The sequence below is a fragment of the Gracilinanus agilis genome, chromosome 6 (assembly GCF_016433145.1).
Source record: "Gracilinanus agilis isolate LMUSP501 chromosome 6, AgileGrace, whole genome shotgun sequence".
NCBI classification, from domain to species: Eukaryota; Metazoa; Chordata; class Mammalia; order Didelphimorphia; family Didelphidae; genus Gracilinanus; species Gracilinanus agilis.
The window spans coordinates 45,323,209-45,351,157 of record NC_058135.1 but is presented as its reverse complement, the minus strand read 5'-3'; the positions used below and the strand labels follow the sequence as shown (position 1 = coordinate 45,351,157).

General features: G+C 38.4%; 1 protein-coding gene across 1 annotated transcript in view; it reads right to left on the bottom strand.

The window, feature by feature from the left end:
* LOC123251498 (microsomal triglyceride transfer protein) overlaps positions 1–14,960 on the bottom strand; it is a 78,447-nt gene extending 63,487 nt beyond the window's left edge. The window contains exons 1-3 of the mRNA XM_044680764.1: positions 14,883–14,960; positions 3,202–3,389; positions 123–266 (exon numbers count right to left, since the gene is read on the bottom strand). Coding sequence (XP_044536699.1) covers positions 123–266; positions 3,202–3,389; positions 14,883–14,943 — 393 coding nt within the window. The 5' untranslated portion in view covers positions 14,944–14,960. The remainder of the gene's footprint in view (positions 1–122; positions 267–3,201; positions 3,390–14,882) is intronic.
* Between the last annotated feature and the right edge of the window lie 12,989 nt (positions 14,961–27,949).

Sequence of the window (27,949 nt, the reverse complement as noted above, 5' to 3'; positions counted from 1 at the left end):
AAAACATCTCTTTATGGGTAACGCTCCATTTCTACTGATGTCACAGGGCCCTCTCTCTGTGGAAGGGAAAGGAAGGTGAGGATGGAGAAAAATAATATTTTGCTGTTAAAATTGCTTCTTACCTTTCCTCGAGTCAAATGGAGAAGCACTGGTGTCTGCAAAGCTGGCAAATTATCTTTTCCTATGATTTTGGAGATTTTTTTCCCATTGAAGATGTTCTTTTCTCCTTCTCTTTGATTCACATTTTCAACATTAACATCTTTTATCTGTAAATGATTAAGAAGCGTGTTAGGGAAACATCCCGTATCACCATCCCCAAGGATTTATGGGAAGTGAGATGGGACAGAGAAATGGAAGCAAACTCTTTGCCTTCCCCTCCAGGATTTGGCTTCACCAAAGACAATAACATTTAAGGAGATAGATAAGATGATCATCTGAGATCAAATATCTTCAAATTGAATGGTGACAGATTTTTAAAAAGATGTCTGATATTTAACTAGGATTTATCTGGGCTAGTTTCAATACCTTGATTAATTTAGGTTAGATTCCCATCCTCCCCCCAACAAAATGTTCTTGATTCTAATTTGTACATCATTCAGAAAACAATCTATAATATTATATGTAATCAGATATCTAGTCCAACCTATATGTGAAATAGAGTTTTCTATTCCATACCCCTCAAAGTGGTCTATAACCTTTGCTTAAAGCCATCCAATGGAAGAAAAAAGTCATTACCTTACAATTAAGCTCATTCTATTTGTGCATAGACTTAATTGTTAGGAACTTTTTCCTCATATCAAGACTAAATAAATGTTCTTCTTTTATTCATTGCTCCTAATTCTACTTGCTAGGACTAAGAGGACAAATTTATTCTTTTTTTCCAAAGCACCATTCAAATACCTGGAATCAACTATCATGTCCCCCCCTAAGCCTTCCTTATGTTATGTAAAGCATCTCTAGTTCCTTCAATGACTATATATGGTATAAACTCGAGACTCTTCTTTATATTGGTTGTTTTTATCTGGATGTTCTCCACTCTATCAATGGACTTTCTAAAATGTGCTGTCCAGGGGGTAGCTGGGTAGCTCAGTGAATTGGGAGCCAGGCCTAGAGACAAGAGGTCCTAGGTTCAAATCTGGCCTCAGACAGTTCCCAACTGTGTGACCCTGGGCAAGTCACTGGACCCCCATTGCCTACCCTTACCACTCTTCTGCCTTGGAGCCAATACTTAGTATTGACTCCAACTCAGAAGGTGAGGGTCTTAAAATAAATAAATAAATAAATAAATAAATAAATAAATAAATAAATAAATGAATGAATAAATAAATGAAATAAAATTTCCAGAATTGAATACAGTGCTTCCAGTCAGAGTTCAGAGACATTATCACCTCCTTATTCCTGGAAGTTATGATGCTACTGAAGCCCAAGATTGTTTTAGCTTTCTTAAATATCATATTGTGCTGTTACCTCCTACTTAGTTTGCAGTCTACTTAAAACCTCCAGATCTTTTTCATATGAATTCCTGCAAGCCATTGTTTCAAAGTTAAGCTTTTGAATTTGCATTAGGTTGTATGATGGTTTGCATTATATTTAATATTGTTCCATTTGTCCAAGTTTTCTTCCTTATCCAGATATCTTAGAATCCTGACTGTCATTCAGTGTGTTCACTATTCTTCCCAGCTTTATGTCATCTGCAGAACTGATAAGCTGCCATTTGCCTTTATACAAGTCATTGATCAATTTTTGAAAACACAAGCCGAAGCACAGTTACTCACTGGAGAGTTCCTTCTTGGTTGACAGGAATATTTTTTCCTTATTGCTTCAATCCATCAAAGCTATACCTATTGAGGTTTTGGTAGGGCTCTGCTGTATTGAGAAAACAGTAGAGTTCTAGAAAATGACCCAGAAAGTCACAGATTTCTAAAGCTGAAAGTATGGTAGCAGTCACCCAATATCTCCTATCCACATGTCTAAATCCCTTCTATAAAGTACTAGCACTGCATTTAATGCTTCTTGTAATGTGAGCCCTATTTCTTCCATTGTTGGTCATCTTCACTTGGTAAGATGTTCTTCCCTATTTTGAGAGATCTGCCTCCTTATAACTTCTAGCTATTAATCCTACTTCTGCCTGCTAAAACAACACAGACTAAAACCTATAATAAGGCCACCTCAAGGATGCTAAAAAATAGAGATGGAAAAGTATCATATATTAAAAAAATTGTACTAACCACTTTTTATAACAACAAAGAACTAGAAACAGAATGGGTTCACACTATATGGAGGAAAGGCTGAACAAATTGTGATACTGAATCCTGGGCCATAAAAAATGATAAAAATTAACATTCAGAGAAACTTAGGAAGACTTTATATGAACTGATACAGAGTAAAATAAGTAGAACCAAGGAAACAATTTATACAGCTGTCATAACAACATAAAGGAACAACTTTGAAAACCTTTGGAACTCTGATCAATGGGGTGAAGAATACTGTCATTAGATGACTAATGGTAGTTTGCCTGCTGCTTCTTAAAGAGGGTTGGGAGACCAGAAGGACTCAGTGAAGCACATATGATATTACATAGAAAATTTGTTGATCTATTTTGCTTACACTTAGTGGTTATAAGAGAGGGTCGTGCAGTGTCAATGTATGGAGTGGTCAGTAAAAAACAGTATCAATAATTCTTAAAAGAGACAGGTAAGGTGGTACTGAATTTTGGGAGCAAGGAATATCTGAGTTGAAAACTTGCTCCAACACTTTCTTAATTGGGTTAGTCTCGATTTCCTTATCTGTAAAATGAGAATTGGACTTAATGGCCTCCAAGTTTCCTTCCAGTTCAGTGATCATCTGCTAAGTCTTCTTTATTTATGGTTATTATGTTCTACTTTATACCCTAGACTTTCTCTTCTCTAGTCTAAACACCTCCAGATCTCCTAAAAATGACAAGACTTCCAGATCCCTCACTAACCTGGTCATTCCTCTAGTTTGTCAATATTTTCCTTAAAGTGTGGTGCCCAGAATTTGATACCTTCCTGGTGGTGCAGAAAATGGTTACCTCAATTTTGCAGCAGACCAATCTTTGGATCCAATTTAGTGACTGGTTACAAACATATAAGAGCATTGCCACTCACTCTGGGTGGCTGCCCATCTCAAGGATTTCCCTTGACGTGCAATTTTTCTACTTGAAGAAGAGAAAATGCCCACCGTGACTTTAATCAGCTGGTCATCGTCCCCATCTGGATTCCTCCACAGTAGTACAACATCCACATTGGAAGAAATTTTGTAGCCTGCACTGTCCTGAAGTGGTTCTCCAACCTGGTTAACAAACACTTCGGTGGAGTATGTGAGCTTATACAGCCTGTCATTGTTCAAGGAGAGTCCAGTTGTGTGTCCTGGATAAGGAAAATTAATCAAGATATAAAAGAAGCATTTTAAAATTCTGTTTTGTTTCCCACAGAAGTCTGTTGACTCAGTTTTTCTATTCTCTAAATGCATTTTGGTTCGCAAACATTTTCTTTTTTCATAATATCATTTCTAACTTCTAAATTTTATCCACAGGCAACTAAATGTGTAGGGCAATGGACTAGGAATCAGGGAGACCTGAATTCAGGGGTGAAATGTTTAACAAACAGCTTTGGGGGGGAATAGTATGCAGGACACACTTTTAAGTTTAGTTGGAATTATTAATGTCTTTTTCCAGTCACTTTTAAAAATCTAGTCAGTTAACAAAACAATAAATCAAGCCCTGTTTTGGAGCCTTTGTCAGTTTCCTAGTATAAATGCTCATCCTGAAAATTTAACAGTTAGTTCTTGAGAGTCAGAGGAGTTGGCTCCAGTAATTATAATGACCAGAGTTCATAACCTGTCTCAGACACTTCTTTTCCTATGTGACTTTGAGAAAGTCACTTAAACTCTCTCAATGTCAGTCCTTTATAAAATGGGGATAATAGTAATCCCTTCCTCCCAGAATTGTTGTGAAAGTCAAATGAGATAATATTTGTAAAGCACTTAGCATAGTACCTGGTGTGGGTTTAATTAGTGCTTATTCTCTTCCTTTTCCCCTATGCACTTAAAAACATGATTCTTGGAAGGAATCTAGAGGTTTCACAAGAATGAGTCAATTTGACTCCCCACTGGTAACCCAGGGAAGAGGCTCCAGAAGCAGGACTGCCTGATGGTCTTCCTGATTCCATTCCCTATTGTAGCACTTCAGTTTACTTCAAGGACATACAGCAAAAAAATAAATAAATAAATAAATAAAAATTCAGCTAATAAATGGCATCTAGGTTCTAGTAAAACTGACTTTAATGAATTGATAAGAATTGTTTATAATGAGCAAAAGGATTTTGGTGGGAAAATGCTTAATAAAAATATTTAGTATTTTAAAATAGTTTCTTTAACAAGGCTAAATATTTCTCAAATCTAACTTACTATACCTGTTTATTGACCAAATCCTTTTTCTCATATATTACAAGGCTTAATTTCATTGCAATTTGCCCTTGAAGTTTTATTAGCAGGGCATAAATGATTGGGGTTTCCTGTAGTATTTTATCACAAAATCAAGGAAGCAACTTTATGCTGTGGCAAGAACATGAGGTTTAAGGAAATTTGAGCTGGATCTGAACCAACTTCTTGCCACTTACTTTCTGTAGGCTCCTGGCCTCAACTTTCACCCCGCCCCCCCAAAAAGGAGGGAACTGGCCTGGATGGTCTTTCAGGTCCCTTTCAGCACAAAAACTATAATCTGATGGTACCTGGGGAAGAGCACATGAATGACCAGTTTTATCTAGTAGCCTAGTGGAGTCTTGGACGAAAGCAATAGGAATAACAGTCCTCCTTACTCCCCTTAAGAGAGCACTAGAAATAATTACTTAAATGCTCTTCAAAGAATTTGAAACACAGTAGAGATTCATTAAGATAAAAAATAACTAGTAAGTGAACAAAATTGAAAAATGCTATGCTATAAGAAATGATGACTGAGAAACTGCCAAGAGCTTGTAGGAAGACTGAAAGAAATTAATGCAGAATGAAGCAAGCAGAACCAAGAGAAACAAAAAACACGATTACAAAAATGCAAATGTAAAAAAAAAAATCGAACACCATGTAATTATAATGACCAAGCTTTGACCCCAAGAAGAAATAAGAGGCTACAACTTTGTAAAGATGGGAGACAATGGATATGGAACTTTGTATACACTATCAGATATCTTGGCGTTGATTAGTTTTGCTAAAGTAGCTTTTTTGAACCTCTTTTTTGTTCTTTGTTACATGCAATGACTGGTTAGTAGAGAAGGAAAGGGAGAATGAGGTGGAAATAAAAGTAAAAGAAACACAAAGACAAGAATAAAATTGCTTTAAAAAATATTCTGTCACTAGTTGTGAAATCGGGGAAGTTGCTTTGCCTGTCCTGGTCCCTGTTTCCCTATAAGTCAAATGAAGGGGCTGTAACTAGATAGGTGATCCAGGTTATCACCAAGGCTCCTTTTATCTCTTAAAGTTCTAGAATTCTAGAGACCAAAACAGGAGTGCCAATAAAGCTTTACAATGGAGTTGAGATTAAGGCTCAGTAGGCAGGAAGCCATTCAGGGCACTGCACAAAGAGCACAGTAGGGAACATTTTTAATAGGATTTTTTAAAAAAATGCATGGATTATCAATGCCCTTAAACTCTAGTCTCCATGGCTGTGAGGTACTATGATAAAATGCAATAGGGAAGGAAAAGGCTCCAGTAAACAATAATACAATTTTCAGGGGGAAAAGAGGAATAAAATTTCAAATTGAGGGGTGGAGGAGAAATAATATTCAAACTTTGAAAAATGACTTTCCCTGTCTTTCCAATGTCTTTTTCTTTTCATCTCTCAGTACCTCCCTCCTCTTTAAAATTTTTTAAATTTAAGATTTGTGATTATATCTGGGTCAGCAATTCCTATGAAACTCCTACCAAAACGGATCAGCAACTGCTCCAAAGTTTATAGTCTTAAGTAATTGCCAGGGGGTCTTGGGAAGTAGCAAGAGTCACCCAAGGTCACATTGTTAATAGAATAACCATGCTATTTTCTTAGACCCTTACCTTAAAAAAAAGACACATACACACATACAAACACACACACACACACACACACACACACACACACACACACACACACAAACTGATGAGGGTACTTGCCTTTAAAGTACAAACGAAGGAAAGAAAATAAAGAAACTTTCAATGGAATCTTAAATTTGTCTTTTTTGAAGAGTGATTAAATGAGGCCAACAGTCATACTAAGCAAGAGGCAGGAAATAGAAAGCTGACTCAGGAAGAAAAGGAATCTAGGCCCTTGGAAAGCCTAGAGCAAATCATTTAAGTTCTCTGGGGTCATCTCTATATCTGTAAAATGAGGAAATTGGGTAGGATGACCTCTAAGGTGCCTCCCGGCTTTAAATTGGTGATCCTATAATTTATGATCCTCACTCCTATTCTTCTACCCTGAAAGTTTATACTAAAATTTTGAGTTCATGTTAAATTGAACTTTTAGAAATTAGACTTTACTTTGATGAGCCTTTTGATGATTTATTCTATCACTGATTTTTTAAAAAGACACTCTTGCTTTCTCTTTTCTATACCCCTTTATAGCACCTTTATGTATTTCAATAAGGTTTACATCAAGTAGTTAAAATTTGACTTGAAAATTGACTTGACTTCCTTGAAAAGGAAAAATGTCTGATGGTGGAATTATAAACATGATTTCAGGCTGGGTGGGAGATCAACTCTCAACCCTTCAAACTCTTCCAACGTATAAGACTAACCGTGCCAGAGGATAATTTCACATACCAGAATTATAACTGGTAGCCCATTCCTTGTCCTTCTGTGTTTGGCTTGAGGTGATGGTAATTTGGTGGACAAGGGCTACCATGCTCTTCCCCATTCACCAAGTTTCTATGAGCTCTGTGAAATTCACAGTCAAGAACAAGGCAAACAACAACACAGGGAGGCTGTTTCTCACAAGTGAAGATGAACAAGGTCTCCCTTTCCTTTCTTTGCCCTTGAGACATGCTTAGTACTAGAAGAATTGGTATAAGGGGAGGGACAGGGAGTAACACTGCAGCTCTGTTCACCATGTGGCTAGTGGGGACTGAGTGGCCTTAGCATTCAGTCTGATACTGGGGGTGCCATCACCTCATCCTAAAATTCTACATAGGGTCACCAGGAATAATGGATAGAAGAGCAGAGATACAAGCTTCTAGCCACAATGGATCAGCATCATAGGTAGGTCCCTAAAATGGAGGGTAATTTGGAGGCAAATTCAAGAGAGGGAAATTTTAAAAAACCTCAATGGTTGGTAAGACTGGGGAAGGACAGTCTTCTTACACTATATTTCTTTTGGTATGGTTTCCTGACCCTGAGAGGAGTCACAAACATTCAGCTCCTTCTCCTCAATATTCTATAACTCTTGAAAGTTGGGAAGACTAGAAAGAGATTGTAAGTTCAGATGGGTAGATGTGACTTTCCTTTTATTTTTGGCATGTTCGAAACACAGCATAGCCACCAAATATTGATCTTCTGTTTTCTCTGAATGTGAGGGAAAAGAAGGAAAGAAAAACTCCGGATGACAGATGGGTGAATAGCAAGCCTAAGTCTTTTCTATGGAGTTAATTCTACCCTAATGCTTGTTCTGAAAATGTGAATTTATTCAAATGGATTTATATATTAGGGAACAATCTGAGGCTATTTGAATTTTGAATTTTGCTTATATGAGATTCGGTCTACAGAAAACAGCAAGAATGCTGAAAACTGTATCATTTCACAGTAACTCAGAAACTGAAATCCTTCTGACATCCACTTCCAACCCTTTTGATTCCCACAAGCAAAAGTCAGGTCTTTTCAAGGCAGAGTGGCCTACTTATTGCATATCTTCTGGTGCATATGGGAACTATGGGTGCAAGAGTGTTAATTTGCACCCACCTACCTCTACCTTCCACTGTGGCTACAGTCTCTTAAGCTCAGAGTTGTGGTCCAAAGAGACCATCCTCTCACCCGCAGCCATCACAGTCACCTACTTTACCAGCTCAGGTGCAGTAGATCCCAAGAAAAAAGCAGGGCAGTAGCTGAGAGCCACATGCTTTGCCACTATTTATTAAAATATTTAAGTATTAATCATCTAAAATGTACAAAACTTGCTAATGTTTTTATTAGGTTCCATCTTTTTTGTTTGTTTAATGTGTCACTGAAAAGTTTTTGAGTATTATGGGCCTAACTTCATTTTCCCTACAAACTCTGTGGTTTTTATTGCAGTTTTTAAGAAAATATATGTTGCATTATAACAAATGCATTTTAACAGTTTTGAAATTACATACTATATCATAGTCTATGTCAACTTTGAGTCTGGACCCAGTGGGATTTTCCCCCAAACACTTATTCAGCCATGAGCAAAAGAGTGGCAACTCTTGTGCATGGGTCAGAAAGATTTTAACAAAACCAATGAGGTGCACCTGTAATGCCTGCTAATATGAGAGGCCAAGGCTGGTGGATTGCTTGAGTTTGGGAGTTCTGAGCTGCAATTGGATTAAAACCAATCAAAACTAAATCTGGAATCAAAATGGTCAACCCTAGGGGCAGAGGACCATCAGGCTGCCTAAAGAGGAGCAAACAGTTCCTTGCCAGAAAGACAATAGGCCAACACTTCCATAATGACCATCTATGAGATCACTTCTAGCCTAGGTATGATAGGGAGAGACCTGGTTTCAACCCCCCCCCCCAAAAAGACAAAACAAAAACCACTGAGCTGATCACATGAGGGTAACAACATCAGGTTAATAAAATGACATCCTGACTCCTTCTAGGCTTAGAGAAGGCACACAATCCAGTGTGGTATCTGTGTACTACTATAGCACCCCAAATATTAGATGGGTCACCTACCAGTAGAGCACACATAGTCTTTATCCAAACAGTCAACAAGAATACATTAAGTGCCTAATATGTACTAGGCAATTATATATAGGCATGTTTTACTTTATCATTTATTAAGCATGATGGTGAACAATAGAGAGAGAAGCTAATAATTCTCAATGAAAGCACTCCTTTATTGATAGGCCATAAATGTTCAAAAGGTATGGATAATAATGCCAAAAGCAAATCTTAATAAAGAAATACGAGCTTCTGTTGCTCTGGGCATGTCCTATTGGCTTCTCTCACCTAAGAGTTGGGTGCTTCATCCAGGAATCTGCCAAAGTAAGAGCAAACAGAGATGGCTAGACCTTTGACCCATCATTAATTCTTCTATTTCCTTAAAGTGTTTGCCCCTTAAAACTCTGTCATCATTTTAGAAATTTTCTTAGTTTATTAGAAGATTAGATTGTAAGATCTTCCATTAAATGGCAAGCTCTTTGAAGCCAGGAGCTGACTCTTTATTTGTATCCCAAATGGCATAGTGTCTGGAACATAGTAGGTGCTTAATGATTTATTGAAGTGGAAAGAAAAAAAAACAAAACCTGACCCTACCAGTTAGTAATTTAGAGAAAGATTAGTGGAGTTGTTAGATGGTCAGCCTCCTAAAAGAAGTCCTGAGTTCAAGTCCTTCCTGTGAAACACATTGGCAATGTGACACTGCACAAGTGCCTCAGGCAATTCTCCATGGCTAGAAATTGTGGAATGACTGCTGATCTGCAATGGAAAAAGGAGATTCCCCCATTGAGAGTTCCCTGAACCATGTGAAATCATAGGTACTGATTCCACTACCTCTTCCCACAAAAAAGAAATGGGCCCTCATCCAGTCCCCACAATCGGTGTTGCATTTAAAAGTAAATTTAAGATATGATAATTTTAAAAAGTAATTCCAAATGCTGCCAAGACATTCTATGCATGAAGCAATTTAAAAAGTAGGAAGAATGTGGAGTACTTGTTTGGGGAGGAAACATTAGGTTGGCTATCATGAATAAAGAAAAATTATTTGTGGAAAAAGTCTTCTTAGTATTCTCTAATGATGGTTCCAAATGCTTTCATTCCATCATGACTGTTGTGTGGGTGTTTTATCTTTTCTATTAATAATAAAAATATTGTGAAATAACATGATATAACAGAATAACTTTTGACCATTCCTATGGGCATGAAGCTGGGATTATTTTAAATATAGTCTTTTTTCAAATTTCTTACTCACACATTAGAAACTCCCAATTACTTGCAAGAATGTGTATGCATATGTGTGTGTATATACACATCTATATATATTTGTGAGAAATAGAGGCCCAAGTGTGCTATTACTATTTTCCTACTATCTCTTTTACCCCTTTGGCATTCATCTGGTTATATTATTTCTACTTTTAACCAGGTTGACACAGAGGATTATTTAACCCTCTTCTGTTTCTTCATTTGTGGCTAGCTTTGTATTCAGCACAGTTGGATTCCATGTTGTAGATAAAGAAATAATTTCATAGGAGCATAGATTCAAAGTTGAAAGGGATCTCAAAGGCCACCTAATTCAATCCCCTCATTTTACAGAGAAGACAAGTGAGGCCCAGAGAGATCATTTGATTGGCCCAAAGCAGGAAATGACAAATGAGGCATTTGAACACAGGTCAGATGATCCCAAGTTCGGTGCTCCAAGTTCAGAGCTTTTTCTAAGTACAATCAGAGTACAGAAATATAACTATAGTTCCAGGCATTTAACATGTACTACAGAGTTGGAAGCAGGATAATCTCCTTAGTTTGGGGAGGGGGGGGGCGCTTCTTAGGAAATGGCTTTAAGACAGAATCCTATCCTGTTTAGTCAGTCTCAAATGAAGAGAATCATAGTTCATTGGCTTAAACAAGAAGATAAAGAAGAGGTAAGCCACAAAGTAGGTAGAGTTTTGGAGTAAAAACAAACAGAAACCAACTAGAAAATTCCAGGGAATGAGAGAGGAAGGTATAAATAAAGGGTAGAAAGAATCAGGAGCAGATGAGAGGAGAGAGATAAGTGGTAGAAAGTTTAAAAACAATAAAAGATAAATAAAAACAATGTCTAGAGGTGACAAGGTATATGGATTTGTTATAGAGACATGTAGAAAAGTGGAAGAAGGTTATCAAAATTAATAGTAGTGGAAAGAAAAAGATTTAGCAATCAGAATATAAAATGTTGTATGCTGAAATTTTCTTAAGGTCAGGTTGCATTAATTAAAAAGAAACATTAGCATCAAAATCTAAGGGAAAGGAGGAAGAAACTGGAGTGGGAAAAGGACACACAAAAAGTATTAGCACCATGCTTTAGGGACAGGGTATAGAACTAGAACCTGAGACACAAATTAGAGAAAAAAGGGGAAAAGTGGGGAGAAGGCTAAAAGAAAAAGAAAGAAAAGGTAAAGTATCCACATTAGTATTTGCTATCAAGGATTAAGAATGACTTTTTTCAGGGCAGAAAGCTACCACTGACCAATAAATCAGCAAACATTTATTAAGCACCTACTAGGTGCTACGGGAGGAATCAAATTTTAAAATGGTCAAGAAGGTGAAGCAAATAAAAGAACAGGCACAGAAAATGTGAGCAAGAAAAAACACAAAAACAAGCATAATTTGGAAGAAGAGCTATAGAAAGATATCCATACCCCATCCCTTTATAGAGGTGGAAGGTATGGTATACTGCACATATTTTCAGACCTTTTCTATGTATTGATCAGTTTTGAACAAAGCGTTCTCTGGGAAAGGGGAGGAAGGGTGATAATGGAAAATTTTGGTTATATAAAAACAAAAAAAATTAATAGGTTTTTTTTTTAAAGAAATAGCAGTTATTTGTGAGAGCTGCCAGAAGGAAAGAGGGAAAACTTAGGGGTACTCAGGGAAGGAGGTCTTTGGAGCCAGAATTAGAAGGACTGAAATCAGAAAAGTCTGTGGCTTGGGCTGGGAATGGATGAAATATCAACAAGTGAAAATAAGAAGTGATTACCAAATTATTTGATTCCTTTACCCTTGGAATATATCCTTGGTTTATGCCAATCTCTACTTCAGTCCTTAATCCTTTCTCCTATCTTAAACCCCTGATCAGTATCACCCTGTCCTTAAGGAACCACCCACCCCTTCTCCAATTCTTTCATGTCCCCCAAAAGAGGGAGTTTAATGAACCGCTGCTTCAATAGTTTACCCCAAAGGGCTAATATTTTGAGATATTAGAATGGGGTCAAAAGTTGAGCACAAACTAGTTTTTCGTGTGGACTATTAACGAATAGATGTCAGTCATTAAAAGGACCCTGCCAAATCTATAATTAAATCATGATACTGTATAATACAGAAGGTTGCAATGTCTGAGTAGGGACAGCTGTTAAGTCCTGTACTCTTTATTAATACACTTGGCATGCACAGTACGTGCATCGCAAACCGTTAGAGATCCCAAACATCATAAATCATCCCTCCTCTATTTTGTGACATTGCATATTTAGGACTGGGGGGGAAACGGCTTTACTGGACACTGGGAGACATATATTTACAGATCAATAGAAAGTAAAAAAACTGATCATTCAAAGTAATCCTTTTTGTCAGTAGTTCTCAAAGAATGGCATGATTAAGCTGAATGTTAGAGACTGGAATCCAGAGTCCTTCTGCTTCTCTACAGATCATGACAAGCTTCCCAGGCTGCTGGGCTCTGCCACATGGACCTTTTCTTGGACTTCTATTGAACATTTGAAGTGTTGCCCAAGTATGGACGGAAGCTTTAGAGTGGGAGTTCTTAACCCTTTCTTTTTGTCATGGACTCTTCTAGCAGTCTGGCAAAGCCTATTGTAAGAGTTAAAAACTAGATATTTAAGGTATGGTTGAATTCCATTTATACACTATCGACCTCTTCTGAGAATCATGTTTTTAAATAAATAAAATAAGACACACAGGGAAATAATGATAGCTATTATAGTTATCAAAACATCTTTACAGGGCTCAGTGGATAGAGAGCCAGACCTAGAGATGGGTCCTAGGTTCAAATATGGCCTCAGACACTTCCTAGTTGTGTGACCCTGGGCAAGTCACTTAACTCCCATTACCTAGCCCTTACCACTCTTCTGCCTCAGACTCAATATGTATTGATTCTAAGACATAAGGTAAGGGTTTACTAAAAGAAAAAAAAAATTTAAATATAGTCTGTGAACTCTAAGTAAAGAACTTTTGCTTTAGATTATTATAAATAACCCTGAAGGATGCTAGGTTCAACCATATGGAGCGGAAAGATACTTTAGAGGCTGTCTGGGTCATCATCTTCATTTTGTAGCTGAGGAAACTGAGGCATAAGAAGGTTAAATGACTTGCCCAAGGTCACAAAATTTGTGAATGGCAGAGCCAGGATTTGGACTCTAGATTGTTGATTCCAAATCTAGGATTCTTTATACTACTTCCATACTGAAGAAAAATGTATTATAAACATAAACATTTAGTGTGATGAGTTTAGATAAATCCCACATATCATGCTAACCCATCCTCTCCTATACCAACAACCAAGAATGGTCATTTCATTTGTAAGTTACTTTTTTTTTTAAACCCTTACCTTCCATCTTAGAGTCAATACTGTGTATTGGTTCCAAGGCAGAAGAGTGGTAAGGGCTAGGCAATGGGGGTCAAGTGACTTGCCCAGGTCACACAGCTGGGAAGTGTCTGAGGCTGGATTTGAACCTAAGAACCTCCCATCTCTAGGCCTGGCTCTCAATCCACTGAGCTACCCAGCTGCCCCCCATAAGTTATTTTTTACTAAGACAAAAAGACCTTAGAGGACTCCACTCCTCTTGAATTTTAAAAGCCACAAATGCAATAAATAGAATACTCACCGAGGGAAAAGACATCATGAATGTTTATATTCATATTCAAATCATAATGTTTCTATTATTATGGAATAGCAAACTGCCTCTTAAATATTTTAGGACGACTAGTGTAGGCTAGTTTACAATGTTTACAGAACGTTGCTCCATTGAGTCTTATACAAAGCGTGGTTTTAAGATTCATGCTGAGAAAAGGCTTTTAGGAGTAAGAGCAGCTCTTAATTAAATCACGGAGAGCTCTACCAATTAGTTGTATCTTAAAACATAGAGCGTTAATGAATCATTTGATTTTTTCCAAAGATAGCAGATTTTCCACTTAATGATGTCATTGCAGTTTCGCCAAGTTGCTCAGTGTTCGAGTTTGGTACTAATAAAAGACACCGAAATCGGATCGATTCCTCGGGGTTCTGGTTCCCATTCATGCGTCTCTTGCCTATGTTATGAAAACGACTCCGTGATTTAAGATCAGAAGTTAAGGAGAGCCGCTCCCGAGTTCCATTCAAACTGGGGCCGAATTCTTCCCAAAGGCTAAGGGCTACTCACTGGGCATGGCATTGCTAAGCAACTCCAGAGGAAATCCTGGCTCTGGACCTTCTTTTACAAGTCAAATGAGGGAGAAACGTTCTGGGAAGGAACCGAGCTCAGTGAATTAGGAGAGGCTCCAATAAAAAAGTTCCTCCTCAGGATGAATAAAAATGATTTCTAAAGTTGCACAAGCCCTTTGACAGGGTTTCAAAAATGAGAGAACTTAGACTATTCACACAGCTTTTTCGGTAATAAGAGACTGAGCCCTTGATTTTGCTTTACATGAGCGGGCTCTGAAACAAGAGCAGGCTTCTTTTTTTTTGAAGGAAAGTATGAATGGGTGATTCAAGCAGGTTTGGCAGACTCAAAAACTCAAGAAAGGCCAGTTTTGTTCAATGGATGTCTGATTCCAAGGGTGTTTTCCATCCCCCACTTCTCCCCTCTCCCCCCCCCCCCCTTCCCAGTTCTGTCTATTCTGGAGCAAGGCTTTATGCAAGACTTTTGTTTGCCCTTTTCAGAACTTCAGCATGCCATTTTTGCTCTCAGGTCATTTCTAATTTTCATTTCTAATTTCTACATTTAATTTCTAAAAATCAATGGGCAGCTCGTAGTTACCTTTAACAGACGCTGAGTATGAGGAAATGAAGCAGACGAAAAGCACGGCCAGAAGAATCATCGTTTACTCTGGTCTGGACCACAGCAGTGCATGGAGCTCAGGCCAGGCTGGCTGCACCCACCAGGGAGCTGCTCTGATCACTGCCGAAGCAGGGGAAAAGCGTCAGCACCGGGGACAATCAGGTTTATCTTTAGGCAAAGGGCAGACTCCAAATTCCATCCTCAGGGCCTAAGGTCAATAAAGGGCTCTCCATTAATCATTAAGCACAGGCAGGGGGGAGCCGATTTTACCCCCTTTTTATGGTGTCACTTCTATTGGCTTTCATTTTGGGGAACTAGGCCAGGGCAGCTTGGCTCGAGAGCAGAGGTCCTTCACCTTTCTGGGCTCCCCCATGCCTGTGGAAGCCTAGGTACTACTTCTCATACATTGTGAGAAAGAATGGAGAAAGGTTGGTATCAACATAAAAAACCAATCCAAAGCATAATGAATGCTTGCACCCTGGATACTATAGGTGACTCTAACACTAAAGTTAAAAGTTCCTCCAAAAAATTCCATGTGAACTGGAAGGACCTCTAAGAATTGATGCAGAGTGAAAGGAGCAGAGCCAGCAGAACACTGTACACAGAGACTAATACTTATGGCACAATCAAATGTAATAGATTTCCCAACTAGCAGCAATGCAATGACCCAGGACAATTCTGAGGGACTTATGAGAAAGAACGCTACCCACATTCAGAGGAGGAACTGTGGGAGCAGAAACGCAGAGGAAAAACAACTGTTTGACCCCATAGGCCAACGGGAATATGATTGGGGATATAGACTCTAAGCGATGACCCTAATGCAAATATTAATAATATGGAAATAGGTCTTGATCAATGACACATGAAAAACATGCTCATTGGCTACAGGAGGGGGATCAGAAGAAGGGGAGGGAAAGAACATGAATCATGTAACCATGGAAAAATATTCTAAATTAATTAATTAAATAAACAAACTTTTAAAAAGTTCTTCCAAAAGACTATTAAAATGTTTTGGTTTACGTTTCCTGTAAGTAAAAGGAAACAAACTACTCAGAGTTCCCCAAATTAAAAATAAGGAAGAAAAAATATATACGTGAATCCTGTTTAAGTGAATAAAATACATAGAATTACAAAGTCAATTAGTCAGTCAACAAGCATTAATTAATGTGTGTCAGGCATGTACTAAGCACTGGGAGCAAAAGACAGTCTTTTCTCTCAAGGAGCTCACATTCTAATGGAGAAGACTACATACAAATGTACAGACACACACACTATATATATGATATGTATATACATATATATATATACATACATACAATTGGAAATCATAAATCCAGGAAACACAATAACATTAAGGGAGACCAAGAAAAGTTTCCTGTAAAAGAAGGGATTTTAGCTAACCTTGAAGACAAGAGGCAGAAATGAGGAGAGAGTTCAGATTTGAGGAACAACCAGCAAAAATTCTCACTAAAAAAACCAGTATTGACATACAGTTCTCTTTCTGTCTCTGTCTCTCTGCCTCTTTCTGTCTCCTCCCCCCTCTCCCCTTCCTTCCTCTTTCCCTCTTTTTTATTCCTCAGAGGCTTAGGGAAAGAAAAAAGCAGCTCCAGTCAAGTGTTTCTGGTTGCACCAAAATTCAGTGGCTTAACATTATTAGAACAGTGGTGAAATTGAATCTGTGCTGCTTTGATATTCTCTCTTTTTTCTCTTTGTCTCTCTCTCTCTGTCTCTTTCTCTCTCACACATAGATAGATAGATAGATAGATAGATAGATAGATAGATAATAGATAGATAGACATTTATATACACACACACACATATATATATATATATAATTTTTTTTAGGTCACAGATGCCAAGTTAACAACCCTAAAGAGAAAATGGTGTCAACATAGTGAAAGAAAGAGCAGTTCCAAAGGCAAAAAGGATCCCCATGCCTTCTGAATTCCCTTTTTGGCAATTAGTGTGTAGGGGAATGTCAATCATGACCATTTATCCCTAAGGCAGAGGTAAATTACCTAGCTGACACACCTAGGGTTTTGGGGAATCTTTAGCATCCTTTTATCACCCTAAGCTACGACTGGGAGCCTACCTCTTATTGTGGTAAGTCTCAGGGTGAGACAAAACTATGCACTTCACTCTTCCTCCCCTGACTTCCTCCCCCTTGGAATGCCCTGTTATTCATCTCTCTTCTGCCCACCATTCAACACTCAACCTGGATGTCATTCCTTGAAGACTTCTTGATCACGGAGGCCCTATCCCAACTAGCAGTGAATTCTTCCTCTAATGAAATTCCATAGCACTTCATTTGTAATTCTCTTATAATCCTTAAATTCCTTTCTTTTACTGATTTACATTTATTTGTATCCTTTCTTTCTTTTACTATTCTTTTTTGAGTTTCACTTATCTTTGTAACTCTCCTAGGACTTCATACATAGCAAGTGCTCAATAAAAACGTTTATTAGACAAATGAATGAATGTACAGGGTTGATTACAACACAAAGAAACAATGCAAAGCAGAGTGCTCAGACCCTGGCTACTTAGTCATAGGTGACTCTAAGCCTAAGGTTAAATGTTCCCCACCCCCCCAAAAAAAGATTATTAAAAAGTTTTGGTTTCAGTTTCCTATAAGAGGAACCAAAGTGCTATTCAGAGTTCCCTGAATTAAAAATAAGGGAGAAAAAAATGTGAAATATTATTACATATCTATATCTAAATAGGTTATACTAGTTTTCAAGAAAAGTCTTTATTAGCTATTTTGATCCCTTTTCCCAAAATCTCCGCCTTGGAATGAGAGGGGACAACCTGTTTATTAATGACCCCAAACTTCATCTGGAGTTCTGACCAGCAGGTGTCCAACATTACCTGAACAAAGGGTGGCAATGAAATAGATCAGGGGTCGGCAACGTATGGCTCTCGAGCCATATCTGGCTCTTTCGAGGGCCAGATATGGCTCTTTCTGCAGGAGCCATAAAGTCAATTTTTTTTCAGGCGCTGTTACAGGAGCGCGCACTGTGAGCACTGTATGGCTCTCACAAAATTACATTTTAAGAAATGTGGCGTTTATGGCTCTCGCGGTCAAAAAGGTTGCCGACCCCTCCCTGAAATAGAGGATAGCATTCAAAATCTCATTGGATAAGAATATGAACATAAATAACCACCTGCACAACTATTACATAAAAGACTAAAAGAAGGTAATTGTTTATCCTTACTCTTCTTATTTATACTAGAAAATTTGTTCACAGTTTTATATACAAATTGTAGAGATAGTTCCAAGTACAAGTCAGCCATTGTTGGTCCGATTGCTCTGAAATATACCAAGGTCAAAGAGGTTAAGAAAAAAGGCCAAATCTTCAAATACAATGTTCCAACTGAAATACCAGAATTAAAATGTGTTTTCCCCAAGAAATAGCATGACATAAAGGATAAAGAGCTAACCTGGGAGCCAGGAAGACCTGCATTAAAAAGGCTTTCTTGAACTCATGATGGTTGTATGATCCTGGGGAAATCCTTTAAGCTGACAACTCTCTAAAAATCGACTATAAACAAAATCTTGACCTACACTGCTGAGGGAGTTTCCTCATTTGGGAATTCCCTTTACCAATGAAATCAAAGATCCAGTCTCTATCCCTTTCCCAAATGGCCATGAGTTGTTAGTTGTTTATATTTTTGTTGAAGTTATTTCATATTTTTGAATTAGATAATGCTAAGGTAGATGATACCAGACACTCTAGGGATAGAATTTTATAAACCTACCTGTTTCACTTACTGAAAAACCTAGAATCTTCCCTTTGACTATCTCAAAAGCACTATTCTTTAATGTACTTCATGGTTAGCCTATGTGGTATATAATACGTGTCCCTCTGGTTAAAGTACTCTCACTTGTCATACGTTTTCCAGAGTCCAACAAATAAAGGGCATACCCTTATTGCCTAATAAAACTAATGATGTGTCTTTTGAACATTTGCTCTTCAATAAAAGATCCCTATTAGTCATTGCAATAAATGGAGAGTGATTTCAAAACGGATACGAGAATCTTCCCAAGAGCTATTTTTGATGGTAGTAAAGTGATCACCTAAGCTGATTTTGCAAAGGGGTTGGGGTAAGGTAATTTTTTGAGTCCACAAGAAAAGCCGATGATAAAATAAGTATAAAAAATTGGGAACATCCCCAATCAGATTCAGTACTCTGTGATCTCAGATGTAGGGAATTAAACTGGTTTGAACATCTAACTCCAGATGAGCCTTCTTGGCCAACAGGCCTCCTTCAAGAGTCTTGTAAATATTCACATAAACTCCCCACCAAAACTTAAGACAAATGTTATGCATCTGATAAAATCAGAGACAAATCCCCACATAGGAGTTTTCCCCCTTCTTTCCTCAGTAAAAGAAATATAAAAAATAAGTTTTTACTTATTTAGCAATCTTCTTGACATAAAGAGTCCTTAAAAGATCTGGGCTACAAGACAAGGGGACATTCCATTAGTGAGGTCAAAACCAATCAAAAAGTAAAATAAGTGAACCATGTAACTTTGGAAAACTTATGTGTAAATTTGTTATTGGAATAAAATAAAGATAAAAATTTTTTTTAAAGTAAAATAAGGGGGCAGCTGGGTAGCTCAGTGGATTGAGAGTCGGGCCTAGAGATGGGAGGTCCTAGGTTCAAATCCAGCCTCAGACACTTCCTAGCTGTGTGACCCTGGGCAAGTCACTTGACCTCCATTGCCCACACTCTTCCACCTAGGAGCCAATACATAGAAGTTAAGGGTTTAAGAAAAAAAAAATAAATAAAAAGGTAAAATAAGCCTGAAGTAGAAACGAAAAAGCAGGAGAGCAGAGACATCATTTTGTCTGCCCTTGAATTAAAATGCTGCGAAGTATAGAGTGAGGACTATGAGAAATGAAAATCAGACAGAGCATACCAGAAGGGATGATCCATTTCAGAAATGAACAATTAAACATGTGTTGCTGCTCTATTCATAGATATGAAGTTGGGCAGCCTTGTGAAACTACATTGGCCTGGGTAATAGCCTTCCTGGGGAATTGAACTGGCATATATTGGGAAAGGAATGGTGGAAAGTAGTCATGTCTCATTTGAATGGCTCTGGTGTACGTCTTTATAGAGTTGGCACTGAAGTGGAATCACACACATACATGTGTGAGACATTTGTTTCTATGTATAGTCAAGCAAGTATTTCTTTCCTGAGTAGCTCTAGAAGACGGGAGGGGCAGATCACCCCCGAGGCCCAGCTTGCCAGAGGGCTTGTCCAATGTCCTGCTGCTATAAACTAAACTTTCATTATCTCGAAACTACAAGGCAATTTTTTTTTCAATTACAGAACAAGGAATATTTATTTTGAGTTAAACTTACTCTTTTGCTTATCTTCCTTTCCAGGAGCTCAAGGTTTCCAATGATATGGATAATAAATATTGCACAATACCATTATACCTAGGGGATATAGGAATCTCCCCCAATTCACTGACCCATCCAAGGATGATGTATAGCAACCAGAAGAACATGAAATCTTATCAATTTCCCCTTCATAGTGAAGTTTCCTTTAAAAAGCTGGCTATGGATAGTCTCATCACTCCCTTAATTTCTTGAAATCTGGCCCTTCCCATTATCATTCTAACTGAAACTGACCCTTCAAAGATGACCAAAGAGTTTTTGATAGCCAGATCCAAAGACATCTTTTTCAGTTCTCATCCTCCTTAACTTCTCTGCAGCACCCACAGTTACTCAGAGATACTGGCCTCCTTGAGGTTCCTCAAACGAGCTTTCATGTCCTAACTGACCACTTTCACTGGCTATCTCCCAAATCTGGACCTCTCTTCCTCCTCTGCCTCTTGGCTTCCCTGGCTTCCTTGGAGTTCTAGTCAAAATCCTTCCTACCCTAAGAAATTATTTCCAATTCCTCTTCATGCTAGCGATTTCCCACCATTGAATGATTATCTCTAACTTATGCAGTCTTGTGTGTATGTACATAAGCTATTTGCATGTTGTCTTCCCCTCCCCCCCAACCCCATATCCTGCCCTTAGACACCTTGAGAGGAAAGACAGACATGTCTTTCTTTGTAGCCCCACGGCTTAGCCCAGTGTGTAGTTCATAACAGGTATCTAAGAAATGCTTGCTGACTGACTGTTGACTACTCCTTTTCTCCTCTTTTGACTTCTGAAATACCTTACTCTGCTGGTTCTCCTCCTGTCTATACTTATGTCTCACAGGATGTCAGAGGAGCAAGATCCCTTAGAGATCTACTTAACTCCTTCACTTTACAGAGAAGGAAACCAAGATTCAGAAAAGGTAAATGACTTCTCCAAGGTCATCCTAGCAGGTAGAAGGGCTGGGATATGAATCTACTTCTTTTGATTCTAAATCTAGGATCCATGAATTCCAAGGGGTCTGTGAATAGACTTCAGTAGATCTGTGAAGTTGGATGGGAAAAATGACATCTTTATTTCAGAAGAATTGGTTCTCTCCCTTTGTAAACCTCTGTATTTTATTATGTGCATTTTAAAACAGTGCTCTGAGGAGGGGTCTATGACATAACAAAAGTTCAAAACTCCTAAATCCCAACTTCACTCTGCTGTACTCCACTGTCTGTCTCTCCTTTGCTAATCGCTTTTCCTTTTCTTGACCACTTAAGCTGGGTGTTCACCATTGCTTTGTCTTCAGTCTTCTTCTCTTCTTTTTGTAGTTTCTTCTCTGGTGAACTCATTTAATCTCATGGATTCAACTATCAACTCAGTATAGAATTTTGATGTCCAGCTCTGGCCCCTTTTTGGTGCTTTAGACCTGCATCTCCAAACATCTATGGGACATCTCTGCCTAGATTTACCATTGGCATCTCAAACTCAAATGGACCAGAGTGGTAAGATCTCTGATCTTAGAATCAGAAGACCTGGGTTTGAATCTTAATTCTACTACTAATCATCTGTGTGATCAGAGAAGTTAAGGAGTATAAATACTGGAAAACACGTCTGTATCTGGTGGTTAAAAGCTTCATTGGTGATCTTTGAGGGGATAGTTTCAGTAGAATGATAATGGTAAGGGCCAAGTTACAAGAAAAAAGGGTATGATCTCATCTGGTGACTCCCCCTCCTCACCCCTGCCCAATCCCCTTATTTTCTTCACTGGGAAAGGAGCGATTGAACAAGATGATCTTTAAGGGTCCTTCAGTCTGAAAATCCTATGAATCTTATGTCCAAAACCAAGCTTATTATCTCTTCTGGAAAATCTGTCCCTCTTGATTTCCTTGCTACTTGATAATACCATCACTCACCTCATATTTCATGGTCAAAGCCCTGCGTTATCTTTGGCTTTTTTCTTTCACCTCTCATATTCAAACAGCTCTCAAAACCAGCTTAATTTTTCATACATTCCTCCAAAGTCACCACCACCACCCTAGACCAGGCCCTTAAGGACACCTATCTGAACTCTTATCCATCCACTGGCACATTTGTCTGCCCCATGTAGAGATTGTTTATTTCACTCTCCATAAACCCATAAACTAAACAGTGTCCACTAAATAAAACTTAGACTCCATCTTTTACTACCTTTCACACAATCTATCACACAATCTAATTCAGAAGTTCTTAGCCTTTTTTGTCTCCTGCTCTGCCTCAGTGAGTGGTCTGGTAAGCCTATAAACCCCTTCTCAGAATAATGTTTTTGAATGCATAAAGCATACAGGATTACAAAGGAAATCAACTATGTTAACTAATTATCAAAATATTAAGAGGGGCAGCTGGGTAGCTCAGTGGAGTGAGAGTCAGGCCTAGAGACAGGAGGTCCTAGGTTCAAACCCGGCCTCAGCCACTTCCCAGCTGTATGACCCTGGGCAAGTCACTTGACCCCCATTGCCCACCCTTACCAATCTTCCACCTATGAGACAATACACCGAAGTTAAGGGTTAAAAAAAAAATATTAAGAAAGCAAATTTACAGACCTCAGCTTAAGAAGCCCTGTTTTAGTTAAACTTGAGTAGCACTCTTTCTCTACACAGTCTATCTACCTTGACATATTTCTATGCTTTTATTCACCCTATTGTCTATGCCCTGAGTGATGTCTATAATAAGGAATAAGTCAAGGTAGATAGGTGAAAAATTTAGAAAGTATATTGGAAAATGCAAGCTTGAGCTGAACATTCTAAGGGCTTTTGTGGCTGAAAGGTCACAGGGCTTTTGAATTCTGGGACAGTTGGGAGTTTTTGCCACTAGTAGAGGAGCTTGTGCCCTGATCTCACTGGAGAAACCCCATTTGGACTGCATTTTGAGGGACTACAAATAGGTCTGGATCAGTAGCTTTGGAGGGTGGACCTCCAGGCCTGTGACAGCCTATTGGAGTGACCAAGTAGAGTTGGTGGACCATACCAACATCCTGGACCCTGGGACAGCTGAGAATATCATTGGAGAAAGCAGTGAGATCTCCTAAACCCTGTCAAGCTTGCATTTAGCCTAGTATAGTGTAGTATTAGTTTTATCTTCCCTGCCCTGATTTCCTGAACCACCTAAACCCATTTCTTCCCTCCTGTAGCTGTTAAAAATAGTTTGCCCCATTACCCACTTGCCTCACCTTATTCATTATTAAAATCCTTTAATGTTACTTCCTATTGTCTCAATATAACCCCAAAGGACTCACAAAAAGTTAGTTTCCCTAGCTAAGTTTTTACCTGTCACACTAAGTATTTCCTGTCTTTCCCCATTCCCCTATTTCATGTCTCCTCTTCTTCTTCCCCCAACATGCCCATTTAATTTTTACTCTTCCTTTAGAAGCTAAAATGCTAATTCCTTCTATAATGGGCTCAAATACTACCTCTTTCTATAAATGACATTTTGAAGGTAGGAAAGAGATGAATACAATTTTTTTTTAATGCATTAAGCATTTACTATGTGACAGTCACTAATGCTAAGTGCTGGGAGTACCATTAAAAGCAAACAGAACATTCTCTGCCCTGGAGGAACTTAATATTATAACATGAGGAGACTATCTTTAAGGGCAGAGGTGGCCACAGAAGATGATTTTGGACAAGGAAGACATAGGGCAAATAACTGGCCGGGGTACTTAGTATTAATGGTAGTGTTACTTTGAAAACCCTCTTCAGAGTTAGATTTGAAAAGGAATCAGGGCATGGGGCAGAAATGAGGGTAGCATGGCACAGAGAGGGCCAGGAAGTGACAGTGGTAGTCCTGGGACTATGCTAGATACAGTGAAATGCTCACTAAAGTTCAGGGTCACAGGAGCAGGGCCTTTAGTTTCTGACAGAATTTGAGGTGAAAGTGCAAGTGATTGGAGGTAGCCAGGAATAGGGCACCAATAAGATTTGCTGGCATGGCCCTTAATAGATTTGCCATGCTTTATTTTTGTGATGAAAACTGTTCTAAGGTAAAAAAGAAAAACATGCAAATCTCCTTGACTTTTTCAACAAAAAGATGTCGGAAAGATCTGGGGACTCATTTAATTCTGTTCGCATAAAGTCAAAAGCAAGTATGTCATAAGAAGTCATTGCCTCTTAGACTGCCATGCTCTAGACTAGAGTTTTGCAAACAGCTAGTGAAACATCTAAAGAACTGACTCACTCTAAAGTACATTTTTCCTTCTGTTCTTATCACTAGAGGTTGGCAGGAGCAAGACGTTTTTCTAGATTAGAAGATTAATGGACTTTAGCCCATCAAAAGCGTTAACCTTGTACAGGAATATATCATACCACCAGAAATAGATAAAACAAACCAAGCTTATGATACCAAACTGGGATAGGAGAGGTAGGGAAGGATACTGAATTCAGAATCAAGAACTTTCTACCATCATGTTCTGAAGAAGTCTTAAATTTGTTTTAAATTTATAATACATAGATATAGCCTACTTTTAACAATAGCTATTCCTTTTGTAAATCAAAATCCTATTTTCAGTTCTGTGAAGGAATTTTGTGTTTAAAGTCAGCCAGGTTCCCACAGCGATTCTTAGAAGGTATATACTTGAACTTTGTCACTGAGATGGGCAACTGCAAAAAGGAAATCTGGACAATGTTCCCTACACTTAAAAACTGGCACAACTCCATCTTCTCAGTTCTCTTAGGCTGCTTGGTGAAGAAAAGCAAGAACAGGGAGTTTTCTGCTGTGTCAGTGATGAAAGACACTGAGTCCCCATGACTATGAGATTAGACCTCATGGATATAGTCTCTAGCACTAAATTCTTGCTTTGTCAAAATCCAGCTACTATATAAACAAGCAATTCTCAAAAGAATTTAAAATTATTAATAACCATAAGAAAAACTGCTCCATATCACTGTCAAGAAAAATAAACATTAATGCAATTCTGAGTTTTTTACTTTCTAACTAACAGACTGACAAAGATTTTTTCTCCTTTTTTTATTTAGAAAATTTTTTCCATGGTTACATGATTCATGATTCTCCTCACCTCTTCCCTCCCCACTCCTGAAGATGACAAGCAGTTCCACTGGGTCATACATGTATCATTGTTCAAAACCTATTTCCATGTTATTCATATTTGCAGTAGAGTGATCCTTGAACATCAAAACCCCAATCATATCCTCATCAAACTACGTGATTGGTCATATATTTTTCTTTGGCATTTCTGCCATTCTGTGGATAGCATTCTTTCTCATAAGTTCTTCTGAATTGTCCTGGGTCATTGCATTGCTGCTAGTACAGAAGTCTATTACATTCGATTGTGCCATAATGTATCCGTCTCTGTGTGCAATGTTCTCCTGGATCTGCTCCTTTCACTCTGCATCAATTCCTGGAGGTCTTTCCAGCTCACATGGAATTCCTCCAGTTTATTATTCCTTTCCGCACAATAGTATCCCATCACCAACAATCACTACAATTTGTTCAGCCATTCCCCAATTAAAGGGTATCCCCTCATTTTCCAGTTTTCTTGCCACCACAAAAAACATAGCTATAAATATTTTTGTACAAGTCTTTTCCCTTATTATCTCTTTAGGGTACAAACCCAGCAGTGGAATGGCTGGGTCAAAGGGTAGGTATGACAGAGATTTTTAAAAGTGAAAATAGTATTAGAAGAGTTATAGAAATAGGTACTATACATTAATATACTGTTGGTAGAGTTATGGATTTGTCCAATCATTCTGGAAAACATTTTAGAATTATCCCCACCCCACGATCATTAAAATGTCCACTTTTTGCCTCAGAAATCTCACTGTTGGCATATACTTCAAGGAGGATGAAAGCATTTTAACAGGCTCAGTATCTAGCAGGGTTCCTCACTCTCACCCATCTTGTAGTTAAGATAGTGCCTGGCACATAGTTAGAGCTTAATAAACATTTATGGATTGATTGATCAGTTAGGTAATAGCTAATAAATTGTGGTAAATGAAAGCTTACATATTAGACTACATGTAAGAAATGATGAATGTGAAGGATTCAGAGAAACATGGTAAGACATAAACTGATATGAGATAAAGAATAAAGCAAAACTAAGAAAACAATATTTCAGTGACTGTGACCATGTAAAAGCAGAGAACAATGAAACTGAATGTTTTCTAACTCTAACGGTTCTAGATAGATAGACACAGATAAATAGATAGACAGTCAGACAGATAGGCAGGCTTAGTGACTGATAGATAGCAATGTAGATGGATAGATAGATAAGCCTAGAACTTGATAGTTAGGCCTAGAGATTGATAACAATTAAGAGAGATAGACCCAGAGACAGAGACATAGAAACAGATAGAGAAACTTTTTTTTGTAATCCATGATATGTGCAAGTATTAGAAGATAAAACAGTTCTTACTCTCCATAAGCTCATAGGGAAAGGACAGAAGAGAGAAAGAGAGTACTTGAGGGATGAGGATACAAGGTAGTTGGAGGGAAGGAGTCCAAGTCCAGCGAGTGAGTTGGGCTAAAAGTGAAGTGAGCAGTATGTCTAGGGTTCCTCAAGAAGTGTAGGAACTTGCCAATCAGGAAAGCAAGCTTCAAGGGACAACCTAGGTAAAGACACAGAGATGGAAAACAGAATGATGAAATATTGTATTACACATGGTTAATACCACTTTTCATGCCTAGGGTATCCCCAAAAGGGATCAATGTGGTACCTTCTATAAAGATACTCAGTGTATAAAATAGATTGCATATAGAGCTGTTATTTATTTCTTCCATCACAAAAGAAATATTTAAAACACAAAACACTAAGCATGTATTGACAAAGACAAAGCACTAAACAATAACCCATAACTCCTCTTGTACTCTCGCTGGGGGTGTGGGGTGGAGGGTGGAGTGTGAGGGTGTGGGGTGTGAGGGGGTGTGGGGTGATGGGGGTGGTGGGGGTGGGGTATCAATGGATAAAATGCCAAAATAGGAATTATTTGTGGTGACTATCAGCTTCTTCACCTTCACTTTGACTCTACTTCTGAATAAATTCCCTGATCATCTGAAGCCAGAACATCCATTCCCCTTAGTTTTCATCCTGTCCTCATGAGGAGTTGTAGTTACTTCCAGTTACTTGGATCTCCCAAAGACCACAGACTTCTAAAGTCTATTGGCTAAGGCTGGAAATATCGATTTCAGGATTGTTCTTCAGGCATCTGTGCTCAGGGAAAGAAACAAAGTTAAAGTGGCAGCCCATTTAGATAAGCATATGCTCAGGCTGCTAAGAATGAGGGACCACCATAGTTACCCAGGGTGGGGGAATATAGAGAGGGAGGAGAACAGTAAGTCTAAGATCTGTTAGAGTTCCAAGGTACACATCTAAAAATGAATAAGAGTGTGTGATATCTCCCTTTAAAGCATACCGATGGAGGGGCAACTAAGTGGCACAGTAGATAGAGCAGGAGTCAGGAGGATCTGGGTTCAAATGTGACCTTAGACACTTCCTAGCTGTGTGTTCCTAGGCAAGTCACTTAACTTTGTTTGCCTAGTCCTTGTCATTCTGTTAGAGTTGTTACTTAGAAAGAAAGGGTTTTTTTCTTCTAAAAATATTACCAATTATATGTAATGACTAATTTATAAATAAGTTTTCTGAAGTTCTATGATCCAAACTGCCTCCCTCCCTTCCTTTCCTCCCTGCT